The sequence below is a fragment of the Pteropus medius genome, unplaced genomic scaffold (genome assembly GCF_902729225.1).
Source record: "Pteropus medius unplaced genomic scaffold, Ma_sr-lr_union100, whole genome shotgun sequence".
Taxonomy (NCBI): Eukaryota; Metazoa; Chordata; class Mammalia; order Chiroptera; family Pteropodidae; genus Pteropus; species Pteropus medius.
In genome coordinates this window covers 30,504,012-30,526,213 of record NW_024354875.1, presented here as the reverse complement: position 1 = coordinate 30,526,213, position 22,202 = coordinate 30,504,012, and the positions used below count along the sequence as shown (strand labels likewise).

General features: G+C 33.9%; 2 protein-coding genes across 11 annotated transcripts in view; one reads left to right on the top strand and one right to left on the bottom strand.

The window, feature by feature from the left end:
• FASTKD1 (FAST kinase domains 1) overlaps nucleotides 1-20,163 on the top strand; it is a 49,990-nt gene extending 29,827 nt beyond the window's left edge. For 9 of the 10 annotated variants that reach the window (XM_039855471.1, XM_039855474.1, XM_039855475.1 and 6 more), the window contains 4 exons: nucleotides 1,910-2,048; nucleotides 2,686-2,800; nucleotides 3,325-3,409; nucleotides 20,016-20,163. In XM_039855471.1, the coding sequence (XP_039711405.1) occupies nucleotides 1,910-2,048; nucleotides 2,686-2,800; nucleotides 3,325-3,409; nucleotides 20,016-20,038 (362 nt within the window). In that variant the 3' untranslated portion in view covers nucleotides 20,039-20,163. Of the gene's footprint in view, nucleotides 1-1,909; nucleotides 2,049-2,685; nucleotides 2,801-3,324; nucleotides 5,857-20,015 lie in introns of those variants that run through there. The other variant, XM_039855476.1, reaches the window with a different exon arrangement.
• Nucleotides 6,078-20,282, bottom strand: KLHL41 (kelch like family member 41). The gene is made up of 6 exons (XM_039855486.1): nucleotides 19,096-20,282; nucleotides 15,846-16,003; nucleotides 15,615-15,722; nucleotides 13,067-13,252; nucleotides 11,322-11,468; nucleotides 6,078-7,561 (listed from the first exon to the last, which is right to left on the bottom strand). The coding sequence occupies exons 1-6, from the start codon at nucleotides 20,203-20,205 to the stop codon at nucleotides 7,450-7,452; spliced, it is 1,821 nt and encodes a 606-aa protein (XP_039711420.1). The 5' UTR covers nucleotides 20,206-20,282; the 3' UTR covers nucleotides 6,078-7,449.
• Nucleotides 20,283-22,202: the final 1,920 nt, after the last annotated feature.

The following is a 22,202-nucleotide window of genomic DNA, read 5'->3' as shown; positions in this document are numbered from 1 at the left end:
GCATTGATTTTAAGGTATTAAAAGAAAACTCACAAAACAATTCACTTGATACATGCATATCATCGAAAAACTAACTAGGAAGGATAGATAACAAAAAAGAAAAATTACCCATGATACAACCACTGTTTACTTTTGGTGTCTTGTTTTTCGATTTCTGACTTTTTCTTAAACCAAAAATGGCTTATTCTGTAGTTTCTAACTTTCTTTAATACTGAGTATATTTTTCTATGCCAACAGTTATATTTATAACACTTTTGTTAATGACTATATAATATTTCATTGAATGAATGTGCTGTGGTTTATTTAATCCGTTCTTAAGGGTTTTTTGCTGGTATGTACATTTGTCCAACAGTGCTGCAATTTCATATAACAACAATAGTAATTGATACACTTATATATTGCTTATTATGTTAGATACTGTCTTAAGTATTTTGTATATAATGAACTTGTTTATTATGTCCCTATAAGGAATGTAAAGGAATGTATTCTATTTTACAGATAAGGCCCAGAGAGAGACATTATTTTTTGCTGAAGGTTATATAGCTGGCAAATGGCATAGCCAGGATTAGACCTCATCATTCTAGCTCCAGAATTGATTCTCTTAATGAGATAACTATACTTCATGTTTGATAATTAACTTGAAGGTGTTTCAATGCCCCAGTTTCTCTTATGTGTAAAAAGTAGATAGTTAAACCTACCCTTTCCTCCATTCATTGTTTCTTTTCTTTCTTTTTTTCTTGGTTTAAATACTTTTATTATTGTTTATATTATGGAAAAATTTCAAACACATACAAAAGTGAGGAGAATAGTATCAACATCTAGCATCAACACCTATCAACACCCACTCACCAGAGTCCTAGCTGATTCTTTTCAAGCAAGTCGTAGATAATATATCATTTCGATATAGCTAAAAGATAAGGATGGCCTTTTAAAAACATAACCACAGAACCATCATCACCCTTAAAACCATTCACAATAATTTCTTAATGTCACATAGCTTAACAATGCTCAAATGTCTCAATTTTCTTTTATATGTTATACAGTTTGTTAAAAGTGAGATCCAAACATTGCATTTGGTTATTCGTCTTTAAAAATTCTACCTTTCTCTGTTTTCTTCTTACAGTTTATTGAAAAAATTTTTTTTACATTCTGGACTTTTGCAAATGCATGGTGTCATTTAATGTGCTCCTGCACCTCATTTTCTTATAAACCAGTAGTTATATCTAGAGATTTGATTAGATTCAGGGTAGATTTTTTTTTTTGGCCAGACTATTTTATAGGTGATGTGTACTTCTTATTACATCATGTCAGAAGACACATAATGCTGATGGTCTTACTTTTATTAAGATCCATCAATGGGTTTGTATGTTGTCAGCTCTCTCATCAGCATTTCACTTACTGATTTTTAGCAGCCAGTTAATCATTGCCTAAATCCATCATTCATTAGGGAAGCAGAGTAGAGATATTCAGCATCTTTTATTCCTTATGACTTTATTAGCTGGAATTTGTCCTAAAAGAACTTTCTCATACCAAAATTAACTCTTATGCACTCTTCCTATAGGAAAGACAGGATACAGGCTTGAACCTTTGTCTTACTTGTTATCAGATGAGTTGGTTTAGCTCCCTCCAAATGTAACCAAAATAATTAAGGGGATAAAAATAAAACTCTTTGATGTGATTTGGCCTTAATATAGCCTCATGTTAAATACAGCTTAACAATACTTGCTGGTTGATTTTTATTGATTGATTTTCAAGTGCCATTGGACCAGGTCTTATCAAATAAGTTGGATAATTAGGGAGGTACATCATTCTGTGTGTGTGTGTGTGTGTTGTATTTAAAATATATCTTAAACTTTTACCTGTAAGAATTTACCTAATTCATACTGTTGATTCCTGTACTTCCTTATAGATTTTGAGTGTATCTTGGATAAAAGAAAAAAACCTCTTCCTTATGGAAGCCATAATATAACTTTGGGAAAACTGCCAGAAATGCACTGGGAATCAAATACCCAAATAGTCGGATCAAGGCTGCCACCAGGAGCTGAAAGGTAACTTATTTCTCAGTTTCAGATTTTGTTATCTAAATGTTAGTATTGGCATAATTTAATGATCTCATTTATCAAGGATTTATGGAGTAGTGGAATATGCTTCTCAGCTGTCTCACACATTCTACCCCATGTACCTTTGCTTTTCCTGTGTCTTCTGCCTTAATGTCCATCCTTGAATTGTGTAAAGCCTAGCATCTCTCTTACTTAAAGTGCTCACTTTCTAGTTGACCTCAGCAGAAGCAAATAATACCTTCTTTGGAGCTTCTCTACCTCTACTTTTCTGATAGCATATAGCCATTTCTTACACTGCATTACAGTTACCTACTATTTATCATATGTTCTCTATTAGAATATAAGCTATGCTGATTTATCTTTGTATTCCTTACAGAACCTTCTTTACAAAGAAACAAATGGATGAAATGATGGAGATATTTAGTATATTCAGTATAAATTCTAATGAATAGACTTCATTGTCATTAATTATTTATGTAGAAAAATAACTAGGTGTACTCATTTATATTCATTTTGCTTTTGTTTATAAAGATGCAGCCTTGCTTCTGAAAAGCTTATAATAACTGTTTCTCATTGCAGAAGTAAACTGATTTCAGAAGTAAACATTTATTTTTATTTTATGTAGAATTGCTTTGGAATTTTTGGATTTAAGAGCTTTTTGTACAAACATCCCTCACTTAAAAGGAAAATCTGCTATGAAAAAACGACATTTGGAAATTTTGGGTTATCGTGTAATTCAGGTATGCAACACTCATGTAGATCAGCCTCTAAAAAACCTAGACACCCTTGCCTGTACATGTGTTTTCTTTTAATGTTAAAGTTTGAGAATAACCTCTTTTTAATATTTAAAAAAAGTTATATTAAAATATCTCTGAAACAAAACATCCATTTTGGGGGAAAGAATAGTAAATATAAATCATCTCATCTCTAGAAGATGTGTTGATTTGTACCTTTATCTTACAAGATGGATAGAGTTATAAGAGAAAACATCTAGTGGGTGAATGTAGGAAAGGTACATAGGAAGAAATGTCCATTGTAGGTATAGGCACAGGACAAAAGGAGCTGTGAGGTAAAAATAAGGTCTTCTGGGCTTTGTCAGGAAGAAAGACTCACTTGGCTTCTAAAAAGGGTTCAAAGACTATGCTGACATAAACTAATTTCATAGGGTTTCTACAGCTCTGCTCAGTAGTGCTTAGAAGTCTTCCTGATGTTTTTTTGTTGTTGCTTTAACACTTCCATCCAAACTACACTGCTTGTTTTATAGATCCCTCATTTTGAATGGAACTCGATGGCACTGTCGACAAAGGATGCTCGGATGGACTACCTGAGAGAACGTATATTTGGAGAAGGCAAATCATGATTGTAGTTTTTATTTAAAATTAATTATCATGGTGTGTCACCTATGAATTTGTTTTAATTAAGTGGCCCAACTGAGGTAAAAAATAATAGTATAGAATTGACTAATTTTAAGGTCAATCGAATCCTTATTAAAATAAGCAGACATTTTACAATGGAATACTTTCTGTACTATCTGGTTGGGAAATTATTTAAAATTCTTAGTATAAAAGACGTGTAGCTTTTAAGAAATTTAAATAGTTTACAATTCATCTTTGAGTATATACTATGTTCCAGGAACTATTTTAGATGCAGGGAATATAGCAGTGAATACAGTATATCTTCCACAGGTGAAGTCAAACAAAGTAAATGAATAAAATATACCTTAGATGATACTGAGTGTTATGGAGAAAAATTCAGAGGAGGGGATAGGAATATTGTGGGCGGGTGTAATTTTAAATAGGGTGATCTGAGACTTACTGAGGTTATCACTGAAGTACACTTTAAGGAGGTGGGGTTATCTGGGGGTAGAGAACTCCAGGCAGAAGGATGAGTAGCTGCCAAGATCCTGAGGTGGGAATATGCCTGGCATGTTTAAAAATAACAAGGAATCTACTGTGGTTAGAGCAGAACAAATACGAGGTGGGGTTGGAAGTATAGTAGAAAAGGTAGATAACAGAACCAGATATATACGATCAGATATATATGGCTATGCTGAGTAAAAGGAGAGGCCATTGGAAAGTTTCTAGCAAAGAAATAAAGAACTCACATTTTAACTGGATCACTTTGGCTACTCTGTTGAGGTGGAAGAAGACTGCAGTGGGGTAAGTATGTAAGTAGGGAAATCCGTTAGAAGGTCATTGCACTAATCCAGACAAGAAATGGATGGTGGCTTGGAGAGAGTAATGGCAGTGGAGGTAATAAGTGGTCAGATTTTTTGATGTATTTTGAAAGCAGAGGCAACAGAATTTGCTCATTGATTGGATATGAGATATGAGAGAAAGAGGTTAAGGATAATTCTGTGTTTTTCTCCTGAGCAACTGAAATGATGTCATTGCTAGTGACTGAGATGGGGAAGTCCATGGAAAGAGGATGGCAGGCGGGGGTGGGAGTGAGTGATGATCATAAGTTTGGTTTTAGATATGTTGAGTTTGTGATGCCTTTTAAAATATCTAAGTGGAGATATCAAATAGGCACTTCAGTAAATGAGTTTGGAGGTCAGGAGAGAGATCTAGATATAAATTTGGAAGTTGCTGGCAGTATTTGATGAACAAGGCTAGATGAAGACACAAAAATGTGATTAGACAAAAGTGAATGGAGAGTGCCAGGTGCTCCTACACGAAGAGGTCAGGAAGAAGAAGAAGGTCAAGAAGAAGCAAAGGAGACTGGGCAGGATTGCCAAGAGGTAGGAGGAAAAGTCAAAGGTAGTAATACTTCCTAGCAACCTAGTAGAGCATTTCAAGGAAGAGGAATTGAGCAGTTATATCAGATGGTGCTGATAGGTCAGTAAGATGAGGACAGGGAAATGTCCATTAAATTTAGCAACATGAAAATCACTGGGTAACTGAAGAGTAGTTTTGGTGAAGTGGTGGGTCTGAAAGCCTGACTGATTCAAGTGAAAGTAAGAGGAGACAAGATTTTCTTATAAATGGAAGCAAAGAAACAGGGAGATAGCTGAGGGGGTAGTGGACCCATCTTGACCTTGTCTGATCTTACACATTTATTCAATAAAATAGTTGCTGAGGGCCTATTGTGTGACACACACACACACACACACACACACACACGTACATACATACATACAATCATACAATCCCTAGCCCTTCTTCTAAGAGGGATATATTTGTGCTCAGCTGGTGTTAGCTGGTGGGGCTGCAGGTAATTGGCCATCTGAAATTTGCTATCTTTGGACTCCATGACCCTCTAAATTCATTCTGTCCCAAAATAAGTTGGTAGCTACAGTGCCTTGAATTTTAAAAATAGCTTTAAAACGTGTATCCTACATGTAATTTGCTCCATTGATATTTAGTTTAGGCTAAAAGTGTTTGTTTAAAATATCCAATTATTTTGCATGACTTGAGTTCTAATACTTAATGATTTTTTAAAATGTGAATTTAAAAGAGCCTTTTGTGAAAAATAATCAGAACAGTAAGCAAATGAAAGGTATTTTTCTTTTTGTAATTTTAAATTTAATTAATTAATTGATTGACTAATTTATTTATTTTATGGTGACATTGGTTAACAAAATCCAATAAGAAAGGGTCTCTTCTTACCCAGTCTCCCTAATTCTGAATATCCTCATGACATTCATTTGTATTAGCTGGTATGCTAAATGCTAAGTGTTTATTTTGCATTTTTATGAATGTGTCCTATTTTCCAAGCTAGTGATTACCAGAACTAAACCCCTGAACAGATTAAAATATTTTACTATGCGGTTTTTAGAATAAAATGATTCGACTAATGAGGGTTATAAAATCTTTCCTTTGGATATAAATGAAAACCCAGATATTATATACTTGAGATACATAGACCTCTTCATTAAGTGACCCCAATGTGCCCTTCACTTATTGTTACATGTAATCTTACTTCTCATGTACCACATCTTTTGCTCTCTCTTCTCTAAGCTGCCTGATTCAAATGGTTTTCTTTATACACACACACACACACACACACACACACACACACATTTTTGTTGATTTTACTCTCTAAGTAATTAGGGTTGTTATAGACAAAAGCATTCTGTGATGAATAAGTGAGATTTAAAATAATTTTAAAATTAGCTAATACCTATGTAAGATATGCACTATTTGTTCATTGAGATATAATTCGCATACCATAAAATCCACCCTTTAAAAGTGTACAGTTCAGTAGTTTTTAGTATATTCACATGTTGTGCAGCCATCATCACCACTATCTAATTCCAGAAATTTCCATCATCTCAAAGAATTATTACAACTTAATCTCATGTCTACATAGCTCAGCACTCCTCCCCTTATCATAGAATACTCTAAATCAATTCAAAGTCAGGTTTCTCAGAAAATATATGTCAGGATAAAAGTTAAACATGTCTGTGAAAGCACATGAGAACCCATAAGCAATGATTAGTTGATGACTTGCAGAGAGTTGAATGTGATGGTTCTGGACAGACCTAGGAATCAATATATACACTAAGAACAAACAGCTTGAATGTAAGGGTCTCACATTCCAGAAAATGGAATAATATAGTCACCTTTCTTTCTATTAGAAATTTGCAAATAGGTAGCTCTTTCATGGAAGGTATAGATAAAACTGAAACCAATGAATATACACCCTCCTTTATACCATCGACCGACCACAACTTCTGTCTCAGCAGTTTAAGGACATTTCCCTACCCTCCCTCTACCGATACTTTAATAGCTTGAAAACTGTGATTTGTTGGTTTTAAATTGAAAAAATTTAAAATTTGATTTAAATCACAAACAATATACCAGTGTCATAAAAAGAATGGAGAAAAAAAAGACCACATTAATTTGACTTCTTTAGAGACTTTTCCTCTTCAAATGAGACCCTTTTATTAAATTCCTTAAATAGCATTTCCAAAGTCTCAATGACATGTAATCTTTAATATAATGCATAGGATTCTTGTCATATCTTGAAGCACGAGGGAAGGTTTTTGATGTTTTAAACATTTAAAAAATGTAGATGTACATATTCTCTAATTTCATTTGTAGTACGAAACAAATATAAAGTTACCCTAATGATGCAAATGAAAGGATTAGTAACTCAAATTTAGGAACCTGCTTTACAATCAGTCGAGTAAGACAGATTAACAAAAGAAACAATCTGTTCAAGTTAATAATTAAATATTAATTTCTTATTAGAAAATGGTTTTAAGTTCTGATCATTACATTGAAGATTCAGTGACTGAGGTTTTGACACCCATTGCTAACCTCTTAGCCAATAATAATGAATAATTGCTACATGAATCTCTGCATAGGCTTTTAAAAAAGAATAAATTAAAGCCTTATTATCCAAACAAACTACCTCCCAATCTATTTTGTTTTTTTCACCTTGTTTATAGTTTAGACAGTTTGAAGAGATTTAAACGTGTTGCGAGGCAGCTAGCTCCTGAAGCATAACGTATTTCCTTTAACATCCCAGCCCATTCTTTTTTATCATCTTCATACCTGATGGAGAAAAAAAAGTAATCAATAAACAGTTTTAAAGTAATTTTTATATGTGTTAAATATACAAGTTTGGATCTTTGAGAAACCCTACTGGCTCTTAGCCAGAGAAGGATACACCTGACCAGTGTAGAATAACACTTGCATCCTCTGAATGAACTATGCCTGAACTACTGCCATGGTTTCTAATATGGATGTTTAGGCAGTTAAGCGTTACCTGGGAATCAAAGACTGTCCAGAGACAAGTAAGAGACAGGTAATTAATTATCCACCTTTGGATTGATAAATATGACTAACCTTTAAGAGTCAAGGCCAGCAGACTCCACCTTAAGAGTAAGAACCAGAACAAGCATCAACTGTTAGTTGCCTGGATTATGATTTCAGTTGTTCCCATACACTAGTGCCCAGCATGGCATCTGACACTAGTGTTCACTACATAAGAATCCATTTTCCTTTCCCTTTATTTGTACTGTGTGAGTACTACTCTTAGACTTTGCACTCAACATTAGGTAATAACTAGTCATCCTCTTTGAATATTCAGAGTTATAATGATACAAACAACTTGAATTCCTTTGAAACGTGTGCCTCTCCTCTGGTGCCTGGAATGCTCTTTTTGCATGAGAAACTCCTAAATGCTGCCTTCTCTCTGAAGCTTTTGTTATTTTCCTCAAGCAGAGTTTATATCTCCCATATTGTCCTTTATATAGTATCTATTACAGCAATTCTATTTTATTTTTTTCTCCCTATATTTATGTCCTCTACAAGCTCAAAGGTATTTGAGGACAAATAATATGTCTTATTCACTTTAGTATCTTCCCTCCTCCAGAAGCTATCAGTACTTGGCATATGGGAAATACCCCAAATCATTCTGTGATGAATAAGTGAGATTTAAAATAATTTTAAAATTAGCTAATACCTATGTAAGATATGCACTATCTGACAATGTCATCAATGGTCCAACAGTTTGTACTGTGTACCAACTGATTCTTATGTAGGGAAAAGTAGGCAGAAAAATATTTTAGTACTAAGAAAGGGAAGAACCTTAAATATCTATACAAAATTTGGGGCAGCAAATTAAGAGATAAAGGATGATGTTAAATGACCTAATTAAAAAATCATCACATTTAAGCAATAGGAAATTGAGGTTAAATGAGGTTTAAAAGTATTTGCATCCTAGCAGTTATATTTCTTACTTTCAGCTTGGCCAATCCTAAATAATGCAGTGACTTCAAGAAAAAATAGAAGAATGGATTTTTTTTAACATGTGACAGTAAACGAGTCCATAGGTTTAGAATGTGGTATATTGACAGTTTTCATCTCTTTTCTTTCTCTACTTGTGTGAATAGAGATTCACTAAGGAGTTGAGGGCACATGGCTTTCATCCAAGTCACACGGATTGCTGGGCCCCACCCTCAGACTTCCAGTAGGTTTGAGGTGAGGCCTGAGAATTTGTATACCTGATGAGTAGCCAGGTGCTGATGCTGCTTTGGGAACCGTTATAGATCATTGGTTCTCAAGTTTCACTGCACATTGGAACCACCTGGAGACATTAAAAATATGTGTGGATTCCACCCCTGAGGACTTAATTTGTATGGAGTATGGCATGAGGATTTTTTTAAAGTTCCCCAAGTAATTCTAATACACAGCAAGGTTTGAGAATCACTGTTCTAGATTTTATTATCCAAATGGAAAACATCAGTACCTAAATTTTAAAATATACAGCCAAGCACATAGTGGTGAATGTTCCTCTTGCTTTTCTCTAGTGGTTCTCAAACTTGTCAGCACATTAGAATCATCCAGGGGTCTTTTGAAAGTTCCAAAGCCCAGACTGTACTGATGGTCAATTAAATCTTAATCAGTAGAGGTGGTATAGAGCATCATCAGTACTTTCTGAAGCTCCCTAGGTGAATACAGTAAGCAAGTAAGTTTGAGAACCACTGCCCTAATTGTAAAATAAACCATAATCAGAGAAGGCCCCTTTTTCAGGCTCTCCTCAGCAAGTTAAGAGCTGCTTTTAGCAGGAGATGCTGTACTTTCCGTTGCTGCCTACATCTTCCTCCTGCTGAAGCAGCTTGGCATTTGATCACCATTAGGAACCATTAGGCTCATTGGGGTTTAGCTCATTGACGGCACCCTTCCTTAACATCAGTGTTTATCAACCCTGGATGTCTGCTAGGAATCACCTAGGAAGATTTTAGGAAATAGTGATGCCCAGGCCCTACCTCTAGAAATTTGTATTTAATTGTTCTGAATGAAGGTCCAGGCACTGGTATATTTTAAAAGCTTCCCCGGCGATTTTAATGGGCAGCCAGGGTTGAGAATCACTGCTTCTTCATTCTTGGTTCCTGTTCCCCTTTTCCAAAAACTCTAACCTTCTCAACCAATCCATTTCATCCTTTTTTTTTCTACTGCTTCCAGCATTTTTCTGTCTCACCCTCTTGCTAAATCTAGTCTCTTTCCTCCCTGGAAATCTCCTGTTTCTTTCTCTTCTTCCCTCCTTTTTTTGATGGTGGGGGGAGGAGTAATAGTTAATTTCCTTTTATAGCCATTTTTTTTCCTTGACCTCTGCATAGCTAGCTACTATTACAACAACATAAGGAATGATGTCAGATGCATAACATAATTGGTTAAGCTACTGGCCTCTTATACTTCCATTTCACCAGCTGGGAGCAAGGCCTGCGCTAGTCTATGGAACAGATAATATCCATTTTCCATTTCAGGCTTAGTGCTATGACTTTACTAATCACTCTTCCAAAGCTGTACCTGTAAACTTCATATGCAAGCAAATCACCTGGGAATCTCGTTAAGATGCAGATTTATGATTAAGTCTGGGGTAGGGCCTGGAATTCTGCATTTCTAAGAAGTTCCCAGGAGATGTCAATTCTGCAGGTCCATAGACCATACTTTGATTGCCAAAGCACTGAACAACCTTGTGACAGGTCAGGTAAGGGCATCCAGCCTTGGGAGTGGGGGCTGGCTTTTAAGCTGAGAGTAGAAGCATGAGTTTGGAATTTTCTGGATGAGTATACAGCATGAACTCACTTATCATTGCAGGCAACTGAGATCTATTTCTTGTAAACTTAGATCAGCAAGCACAGTGTCTGTGTTGAAGGCAGCAGGCACAATTCAGCAGACACGTGGTTTCCCAGTGGTGACCAGACACCTACACACTATACACCCTGCCCCTCATTATGTGACTCTTCATGACACAATTTACAATTATCTGGGAAGTAAAATGGATTACTACTTTTTTCTTTTTTCTTTTCAAAAAAGCTTTTGTAACTGAATTCTCAAAAAATTAGAAAACCAGTTAAATTAGATATAAAATAGAATTAATGAATTCATGGAACACTCAGGAGGTTAAATATTTCTTCAGGACTCTGTTTTCTTAAGAAATAAAGTACTCTGGTAGAAAGGTAAGTGGCTTGGAAGTTTTGCTCTAATGGATGCCTAAAGCATTACACTTTTAGAGCTGCAGTGGAACTTGAAAGATCAACAGTCCGATTCTCCTCATTTTACTGATTAAGAAACGGGTCCAGATAAGTTCTTTCCCAAGCTCACAGCTAATTAGAAGCAGTACTTGATCAAGTAAGTGGCATGTGCAAAAGTTCAGTTAAGATTCAAAGAGTATTTCAGTCTACCACCAAGTAGCAGCATATATGTTGGGAAAGTCTAGCCTACTGTTTACTTCAAAAGTGTTTATTTTATCAATTATCAACTGATTTTATCTTTGGTTCCGAAAATTGGAGTGAAGAAAACTTACTTCCATATGTCATTGACTTCAGTGGGTGCAAACTCTTTAGACTCCAGTTGAATCATGGCAAAACCACCAATGGCATATAGGGATCCAGCCAGACTGACCAAACTGATGGAACTTCTTTCTTGGGGAAATTCAGTCATTACTTCCCATCTAGGAATAATTGAAAATACAGTCACTCTAGACTTAAAGAAATGCCAAATGTATTTACTGAACAATTATAGGAAATTATAATAAATTCAAGTAGCACAGGTACCCCGAATTAAATTAAGTTTGCTACTGGGTAATATGTAAATATTATTCCTTTATTTGAAAGATGTAACCAGATTATATATAAAGCTCTCAATATGTCAATCCTAAAATACTTCTCTTTCATCAGTTAGCACCTTCAGCAGTGATTATCAAACCATGTGCCATCAACAGTGGGGGTTTTGAGGCAATTCTAGGACTCTTAGGCCCTACTGTGTTGGATTTCATTTGAATGCTAATACAGATTTTTAAAACCTCTGATCTCCCCATCATTTCTCAAGAAATCCCCAAATCGTTTCCAATAAAGGAATATGACAAGGATAGTTTAGAAAGTAGGGTTGGGAAAATTTCTTTTGAATTATTTATACTTAACCTTTTTTTAAATAAAGGATTTAAGGGAAGTTTTTAACGTTAACAGCCATCTGAAATATAACAACTAAAGATAAAATCAATCAAATTAGAAGTATCAAGAGTCTAGAGTGTGTCATTTTGGTAGCTCTGAAGTCTATTAAAAGTAGACCTCATAGTTTAAAAACATCTCTTTTTCTAATTACAGAAATATGTATATTGTAAAAAATTTGAAAAATTCCCTATGATCATATCCTCTAGACATAATCATAAACAATATTTTGGTATAATTTTGTCATTTTAAAACATAAATTTAAATATAGACATCTATACATATGGACAATAAGAACATATTTATAATTTTATGTGCTGCTGCTTTGATTTCTTTATATCATGAGTTTACCTATATTACATATTCTTCAAAATCATGATTTTTAATGATCATTTAAGTCCTATTCCATAGAAGTTCTTGCGATTTTCAGATACTAAAGTCTGTTTTGTCATCAGGCACACATGATTTATTAAAAAAGTAATAATAGTGCTCTAATTTTTTTCTTCATTGCTAAACTAGGAATATAAAAACTATATACTCATCCAAATGTGTTAGCTCAAAAATTTGAAAGACTAATCTTTTATAAATATTTGTCAAATATCTTTTCACATTAACTTTAAGCCAATAAAATCTCAAAATGAAAAATTTAAGAATATTATAAAGACCATAAAAGAAACTTCTGAAGCATTCATGTTCATGCTTTACAAATATCACAAAGTAAGTAAAGGATGAACTCTTTTCATCCATAAAGAAACTACATATTTCAAATCAAATAACTATAGAGACATGTATATCCACCTACATGTAGATAATTATTCTGAATTGTTACCTTTGTGCAACTAAGTTCACAAAGTTAATAACATATACAAATTAAGCACTCCAGCATTAACTTGTGGGTCCTGTATTCCAAATTACAAATACACATAATGCAGCAAAATGTTAGGCATTTTTATACCTAGTAACAGCAAAAGAAACCCAGATGAAGATAATTCCTCTTTAATCCTTACTTTCCTGCATTCCGCTCCTCATTTCCTAAGTAGAAAGCTTAATTTTTATCTAAAGTTAAATGATTCATATGGTATAGGAAGATACAGTAACTCACTTATTGGTTGTGAGGTCAAAAGCTTCAACTGAAGCTGAAAGACCATCCTCAGTGACACCACCTGCAATTACAATTTTGCCTTTATGGATTGCCACTCCAAACATCGAACGAGGGGTTTTCATCGGAGCCATATCTTTCCAGTCTCCTTTTTTGGGGTTGAAGATAAACACCCTGTTTGTGCACTTTCTGTAAACATCAAAGACAATAAAATGGTCCTTTTAGAAACTTTCTTTTTTGAAAGAAGCAGCTTCACTACTTTGCTTCTAATATGAAATATGTAGTATTGCAGAAGATCAGAAAAACTCTAAAGTATTTTTAATCTGAACATATGCCACCATGTGAGGACCAAAACTATCACTTAATTATACTACTGGAAGGTAGGGTACTTTTACTTTTGGCAATTGCCTAGAAGCCCAAGCAGAGTAGATATTGACCCTATCTATTAGTAAATTCAATGGAAGACATGAATAGAGTTAAAAAAACCCCACAAACCCTTTATTGTGCCTCAGTAACAAGTTTATTTAATTCATTATTTGAACATCTTAGGAATGAATCAATTAAAAAAATAATTAGGTGAGACTGTACCTATTTTACATTTAACTGTGTTATATGATAGCTCATTTCATTTTAGTCTATCACTAATATACCAATGTATTTTAAGAACTGTGATTGTAGATTAGATTTGAGCTGAGTAATGAGAACAGTTTTATATGCTAAATGCTATAGGAAAAACCTGGACTCATCTGAATTATTATTCTTAGTATGTTCCTTAATGTTTCCTTAAAGTTATCCATAATTTACTGATAAGAGTTCAGAATTCCAAATAATAATTAACTGGATATATTTGGTTAAGCCAAAATGCAAGCAAACAAAACCCCAACTTATAAGGACTTTTTTTTTTCTTTAATCTTATGAAAGACCAGATATCTGAAGCAGAATATATTTGACTATGAATATTAACTTTAAAACTTCTTGATAAGAGCATGATACAGACAGAGTCATGTTCTTCAAATTAATTGGTGATAACTAGTGCAATTCAGTGCTTGCTTTTAGATAATGACTCATTTCAAAGTTCTTGACTTTGGCATTTGTCAAGCAATGTTGTCTTGGTTAATCATATTCTCAAGATTAATATATTACTGACAAGACCTGTATGCTTCTTACTGATATATCAATTTCCTACTCACTAATACTACTTCAAGGAAACTATTTAAATAATTTGGCTAGGTCACTATGTTTCCAAATGCAGAAGTTGCTTAATAGATTTTTCCATTCTATTCACTAAGGAAAAATGACTAAAATAAAATTTTTTTGAGCTACAGAACTTTTATTTCATTTGTAGTGGTTTTGACATTTAATCTTAAACAGACATTTTGGTCATCTAAACTAAAATTTTGCACTGAGTGGGCTTTTATAATTATGGCCTTGCTTTAAATATTCATTTGACAGAATTTAATAGCTGGTGTTAAGGAGGATATCAAAATTTCAGAATGTTAACTTTGAATATAAAAAGATTATACAAAAACTCACTTTTTTAAAAATCACATTTTCTGTGCTATATTTGTTATTTTAATTGATTAATAGCCATTAATTACTGATCTAGAATACAGAGTTCTAGCATATTTCCCTATTTTTGTTTTTCTCTTACAATTCTTAATTCTGGTTCCCTTTCCAGAATTGGACATCTCTATAACTGAGCAAATGATGACAAGCCAAATTAGAGTTTTCAGGAACAGGAAATTATTTAAACTGAAAATTTTCATTTTATCAGACAGGATACTGGCTTAATGACTGACTTCTGGAGTACTCTGAACTCACTTCTCCCTTTGAGTTATAAGATCTTCCTAATTACCTATCCCTTGAGAAGGACCTAGAAATCAAGTTAGGTTTATATATGAAACTTTGTTTTTCTCACAAGAGACTGGGAGCTAGTGGGTATACCAGGGTATATCTGTTCTATTTGATCAGTGTCTGTTTGTGGCCAGTTGTTAAATATTTTGAATACCACCTCTTTCTAGGAGTAAATAAGTAAAACATTGCTGAGGAAATAGTTACCCTATTTTCAGTTAAAACTCACCTATCTAAATTCTCTCTTATGAATATAAAGTACAAATCCATGATATTTTTATGCCTTATTATTAGTAGTAATATTTTAAATATTACATTAAAGAGATACACTTAATTTTTACTTACTATGGTTAAATGAATAAAAAGTCCATTGGTTTTAGTGTAGTAAAATATAATTATAAATTAGCAAAATAAAATACTTAATTTGCTCCTAAGTGCTGTTTTTCTAGTCTAAGAATACTTATGTTGGAGGTATTATGATTGCTCCTAGTTATTTTCTGGCCATTTACAAATTTACTTTAGCAACTTTTAAATTGTATATAGTTTTCCATCAAATTTTTATTTTAAAATTTTATTTCCAAAGAATTATAGGTGAGAACTAAGTCCCATTTCAATATGTAGATTCAAATGAAGAGGAAGGAACCCTTATTAATTAAAAAATCATTTGGATATAAATCACAGGGAGATTTTAGGTACTTACTTGTCATCTGTCTTTCCTCCTAGACAATATATCATCCCCTTATGTGAAATCACGTTATGGCCATAGACTTTGATAGGAAGTTTTTTAATTTCATTCCATTTTGCAGCCCTAAAATCAGAAGGTGATAGAATTTATATGCTTTCTGTAAATTTCAGGTTCTAAAAATATGAATATATCATAGGCACTCATATACTTGAATACTTAGGAAATGGGAATGTCAGGCCAACTTACACAGGATCATAGCATAATACTGAGTCCAGCGAAGCCTCTGTTTGAAGGTCTTTGCCTGCAACTACATAGATTTTGTCATCTACCTCTCCCAGACCAAAGAGACACCTCGCAGAAGGCAGAGGTGGAAGTCCAACCCACTCAGATGCTACATTATCAAGCTGAAAGAAAAAATATATGAGGAATTGTGGAGCTTGTTAGAAAAATTTACAGGTGTACCAGAAAATACGCTATACTTTAAGTGTTATTTAGAATTCATTGAGATAGTCAAAGATCTTGCAAATAAAACTATAATCCAAAAGTATATTTTACCTCTGAATTGTCTAGAAAAGTGAGACAATCTACTTGACTTACCAAAAAGCTGAAAACCAAAATGTGCAAGACTTCAAGAAAGAAAGAAAAAATAAAACAGAGTCACCAGAGGTTAGAACTATGAAGTTCCTTGTGAAATTTTCTTCCCATGTTGCTTTGTCCATGTTTGAACAAGGAATAGTAATACTTATAGGACACTGGGGAATGCTGTCACTGCAGGGAGGGTCACAGCATGTGAGTGATCCCTGCATGCTATATATAACATGCTCTTCAAGCCAGCATCTGGGACAGCTGGACCTGTCGCTCAGTTCACAGACAATGAGAATGGTAGGGCAATATCTTTTTTTCCTTCAAAAAATTTGAGGTTCCCTTTATTAATTTCTGATATAGGCAGGTGTTATAACCTATAACTTCCTAGCCTTTTGTTGAGAGTCATTTGAAATACCCTTCTCTCTCTTTTTTGATTCATATTAGAAACTAATTTTGCTTTTTTTTTTTTTGCCACTTCTGCAAGTCTAAGACAGCCCTCTAAGTACCTGCGCCACGGGGTAGGTGATTCTGGTATGGCTGGCATCAAATTCAGCTTTCTATTACTATTACAACTCACTATTGGTAATTTTAAGATTTTCCACTATGCATTTTAGGACACCAAAGCACAAGAAAACTGCTTTCTTGAGGTAGTGCAGTCACAGACTTGTTGATCTCTCTAGTGCTACTTCTATGTAGCAGAAGAAAAAGGAATAAAACCCAGAATAATTGGATACCAAGATTAGTTGCAGATATTAACATAAAAGCTGTGGTATAGGGAGGGGTGCCTGTGGAAGCCTACCTATATCTGGTCTAGTAACCTTGGTTAAAGCAAAGCACTAATTCAGACTGGATGAGATGAGTGGTTTAATCCTCACATGTGCATTGTTAGCTTTGTGTTCACTAATTTAAAAATCTAGATTGTTGACCGCCAATGTTTTCAGTTTTTCAAAAAAAAAAAAATCTTTGATAAGAAAGTGGTATGTAGTACAGTAGAAATAATAATGAACATTTATGGTGTTTTTGACTCCATATGGAGTAAATGCTTTACATAGGTAATCTCACATAGTCTTCCAGAATAGGCACTTTTATTATCTGTTTTACAGATGAAAAAACTGAGGCACAGAAAGGTTAAATAATTTGCCAAACTCACAGAGCTTTTAAGTGATATTCAAATGCAAGCTACATAAATCCACAATTTGTTTTTTAAAATGGGAACAGCCACCAGAATCTCATGCTGGGGGGTTTACTGCTCACACTGTGGTTCTGTCTACATCCTCACACTACCCCGATAGGGCATTTCCTACAAGCAGATGAAACAGTAGACTGCCTGCCGGGCTCTTCAATAGGTGAGCTGTCAAGCTATTTAACCTCTCTGGCTCCAGTTTCCTCATCCTTAAAATTAGGGTTTGGACCTAGATTATTTTAAGATGTGGTGCTGTTCAAAGATTTGATGAATTTATTAACTCTATGAAACCCCCCCCTAACCTATGTAAAAAATTCTCATACTCTATTTACAATATACAATCAAATGTCACATTATTTCTAACTTAATACATTTTAAACAGATGCGACCAAGCAGAGAAATGTAAAACCTGAAATTCTCATACATATATTTTGAGTCATAAACCTCTTTTATAGTAAGGTGTTTTTATTCTGGCATCTTATTCCACTTTGTGTCATAGGTAATGACAGAGAGTTGCCCTTTGTATAACTTTTTGTAGTTATAAAGAACATTGAGCAGGTTTCTTGAACCAGAAATGAGAGGCTGTATCAATAAAAGTAAGGTTAGTTAACAGGATGGAAGAGAATAAAGATAAGGCTATAAGTATTCCCTGAATCTATGAGTTCTAGTTATCTCTGTTTTGATGTCATTTTTACTTCCTAGATATAATTATTGCCTTTTAAATTGAATTTGTCTTTTCTGAAATTTATCTGAATTTAAAATTAGGGCTTAGGAAATTTTCTGGCCCGCATTCAATACTTATGATTACAATGTCTATTTTATTTTTATATATCATAATTAACATTCTTCAATAGAACTTTGAAAATTAATAATGATTAAAATTATTAAAATAATTTTCAAGATCAGAAAAAGCTGGTTAAATGTAATATTGTGTTGAATGCACAGTATTCACACACTTTGAGAGTACACAGTGGTATGACATTCTACACTTACTTATCTTTGGTCTTTACAACTCAAGTGCCCATAAATCCCAGGTCATGAATAGGTATGACCTAAACAAACTCTTTGAGATAGCTGTAAGCTACAAAGTACTAGTGTTGGCATTACTGAAGATAGAGGTGAAGCCACTGATTCTTTCACAAACTGATAAAGTACAGTGCACTGATAATATGAACAAACTCCCTTCAGACAAACTACAGCCTATTTAGGATGACTTGTTTTCTTGGAAACTTCTTTGGTTTCACAAAACAGATTAAATTGTAATAATGTCTAGTATAATCATATAATGTCACATATAAAAATTATAAGTAAAAATTTCTAAATATTAAACAATTCAAATTAGTGACACTGGCGCAGTTTTTTCCTAGAAGTTTATTCAAAGTATGTAAAGTACATACAAGTTCTTTTCATTTTCAACAGAATTATATTATAGACAGTAACCGTAAATAAGAGATGAAATGCTACCACTAAGAACTTCAAATTGGTCCAAGTTTTCTTGAACTTGGAATGTCTAGTATATATACAAGTTTTTTCATTTTCAACAAAATTATAGACAGTAACCATAAATAAGAGATGAAATGCTACCACTAAAGACTTCAAATTGGTTCAAGGAAACTTGGAAAAAAGTAGAAAATCTGATCAATTATAGCTTTTTTTTGGACTGGAAAAAGATATCAAGTAAAATAAAATGCAAACAGCCTGAATAATTCACGAATCAGCCTTTCTTACCTGGAAGAAGTAAGACTGTAGAGGTTGATCCTTATTTTCTTCATCCACATATAGTCCTCCCACCACATACACCTGATTTTGTTGGGTTACAATGCTGGAATGATTTCTGGGAATCTGTTCAGCCAAAGCAGTAAGGTAGCATTCATTTTCTGTGGGATCATAAGCAACTGCAGCTGTGTCATTAACCAAGAGGATGAGGTCTTTGACAAACATTCCATGCCTGGGAATGTCATTCAGGTAACCAGGAAGCAAATCTTCATCACCAACATCTCCATTCACCTCACCAGCCCCAGCCTTTTCTGTATTTTTGCTTGGTTCTGGGAGTTTGCCTGCAAAGGCATCTTTGAGAACTTTGATTTTTTTCTGGAGTTCTGGGTTGCTTTTAATTATATCATCTTTCTCAACATAATCTTTAAAATATTTTTCTTTCATAAGGCGAAAACGGATACAATCAAACACTTCGCTAAGGTTTTTAACCCTGTTTTCTTTGTCTGTTCGCACCCATTTCATCACTGCCTCAAATACTGCTTCTTCCTTTTCTACATTTAGGCTGTCATTTGAAATGACTGAGATCAGTTCCTGTGGAGATAGTTGCATAAAGTCCTCTTCCTTACAAATCTGTGCAAAGCGATCAGACACAAATTCACGGGCAGAGATGGCAAGTCTTGGGCAGTCAAGAAGAAGTCCTAATCTTAGGATGGCTAGACAGTTACCAGGTGCAAGTCTTTTCTGAAGATAAGAAACACAAACAGTGAACACTGAGGGGATCTGAAAGCGGCTGGCCAATGCAAAAATATCTTGAACGTTTCCATCGTTGAGGTCAATAGTGGCAGAATAGAGGTACTTGATGATTAAATTCAGTACAGCAGGATCCACATTATCTAATACTACCTCCTTTTTTTTCATCTCATCAATTTCAGATAAAAAATACTCACGGAAGTAAGGACTACAAGCTGACAAAATCAATCTGTGGCAAGGAAGACTTTTATCACCTGCTTTTAGGGTGCAATCGATGAATTTTTTCTCATCCAGGAGATCTTTTAGACCATCCTGAAGAAGGGTGGATTGGTAAAGCCTCAGTTCCTCCGCGAGTTCCCGCTGGGAATCCATTTTGTGAGTAACCTGGGTAAGGAAGGGGACACTGAAGGCCTTAGCTCCTCACAGCACACAGGTCTAGCTGTAAAAAGGCAGATCAGTGTGCTTTGCCCAGCTTGAAGCCTTTGCAATTTAATCCCACCAGCTAAATATAGATACCAACTCTAACAACGGGAATTTAGGAGAGCTAGTTTGGAAAGAAGAGTTGTTCTTGCAGCTGTTAAAGATCGAAAGGAACAACTGAAACTTTTTATCACCAAGGAAACAGCTAAGAAACAAGAGATTTAAATGAAGGGGAAAGCTTTAAAACATTAAAAGCATTAGAAGATATGCTAATAAAGGCTACCACAAGAAAATGTTTATTCAACTATCAGAAAACTGAATCATAAAAATGAGTCAGTCCACTAAAAATGGTCTAGTGGCAAGCTACTTGGCTATCTGGATTAATGATGCAAAGGTCAAGAATATGAGGTGAGTTCATTTGAATACTCATAAGTGAGATCCTCTTTCCAATAAGTGTTACAAATTTTTATTTTTGACTTAAAACAGTATTTATATAATTTTCTTACAGAAGTAGGAAATTTAAAGATTTCTACATATGTACTAGTTTAAAAAAAGAAAACCTCAAAAATAATACCCCCTCATTAATGAAATAAATGCAGAGAAACTGCTCATTTTCTAAGACATTCTAAATATCTTTATTCTTAAGTAGAAAAACTGTAATTAATATTGGATACTAGTATTGAATTAAATTATAAAATTATTTAATTTATTCACACTCTGCCTTGCTCTACAAAGTATTTGATGTGGAAAATAATATCAATAAAACAAGTAAAGGCAAAAGGTTAAAAGGACTCAAGACCAAAAAAAAAGAAATAGTTTAAAGTCAATGCTGAGGAAATAAACAACCCTTATGGAACAATATGGTCACTAAAGATATTCTGTGATTTTAGGTGTTGAAGATGATCTTTCATTAATGAAAAAGTTAAAAAATAGAACAGATATAACCCCATGAAAACAAGGTTATCAATAGAACATAGCAAAATCAGGACGAAGTGTCATATCACCTGTATAATTTGGAAAACAGGTCTTATATATAAAAAAGAAAAAAAATGTATAAGTGGATCATAATTTAAATCGATTATAATAGAACATCATATTATGAAATGCAGAAGGCATGATTTGAAAGAAAATTGATGTTTATATACAGATAGGATCATGTATTTGTTCATGAAATGCTTTATCACAAAATTATAGTCACATTTTCTGAACGCAGTGGGGCTGTAAAAATACTGTAATTTCAAAGGTTGGTATTCTTAAACACGCTTAAAAGAACATAAGCTCCATGAAGACACAGATTTTTAAAATTTGGTTTGTTCAATGCTATTGCTCCAGGGCCTTGTGGGTGCTCCATAAATATTTGTTGAATAAATGAATGCCCTTAGATCAGGGAATTATGTAGTTTTAAACTTCAAGATCTCTATCCATGAGTAAAGATTTCTCTCATTTTACATCATGGTGAAGTCAGTAGTACTGTCAGCTGCTAAAACAACAGCTGAAAGAAGAGCTCATTGACTTTTTCCATTTATAGATGCCACTACGTTTTATCATACTAGAAAAAACTAACAGCTGCTCCCTTGTTTAAACAATAAATGACTCATTTCTCTCTACATGTAACACCTAACATTTGAAAAGATTAATGAGTCAGATGCAAACACCATATGACAGACATTTGAGATTATTCTTTACTAGTTGGCAATTTTATAGTCTCCTTTGCTTGAAAAACTATTTAAATATTCCCAGTAGTATTTTGTGATCTGTATAAATTCTTCCAACTTTTTTTCCCTGTAATACAGGTTGGTTGTTGTAACCCTATCTCTTAAAAAGGTAGAAATCCTTTCCTATTTAAATAAACCACTTTATAGCTTTTGTTCATTGGTTTTTATTAAGACTTAGGTTAGCACTTGGTTGTACTATGTGTTTATGGTTGCCTACATATAATTAAACCTTAT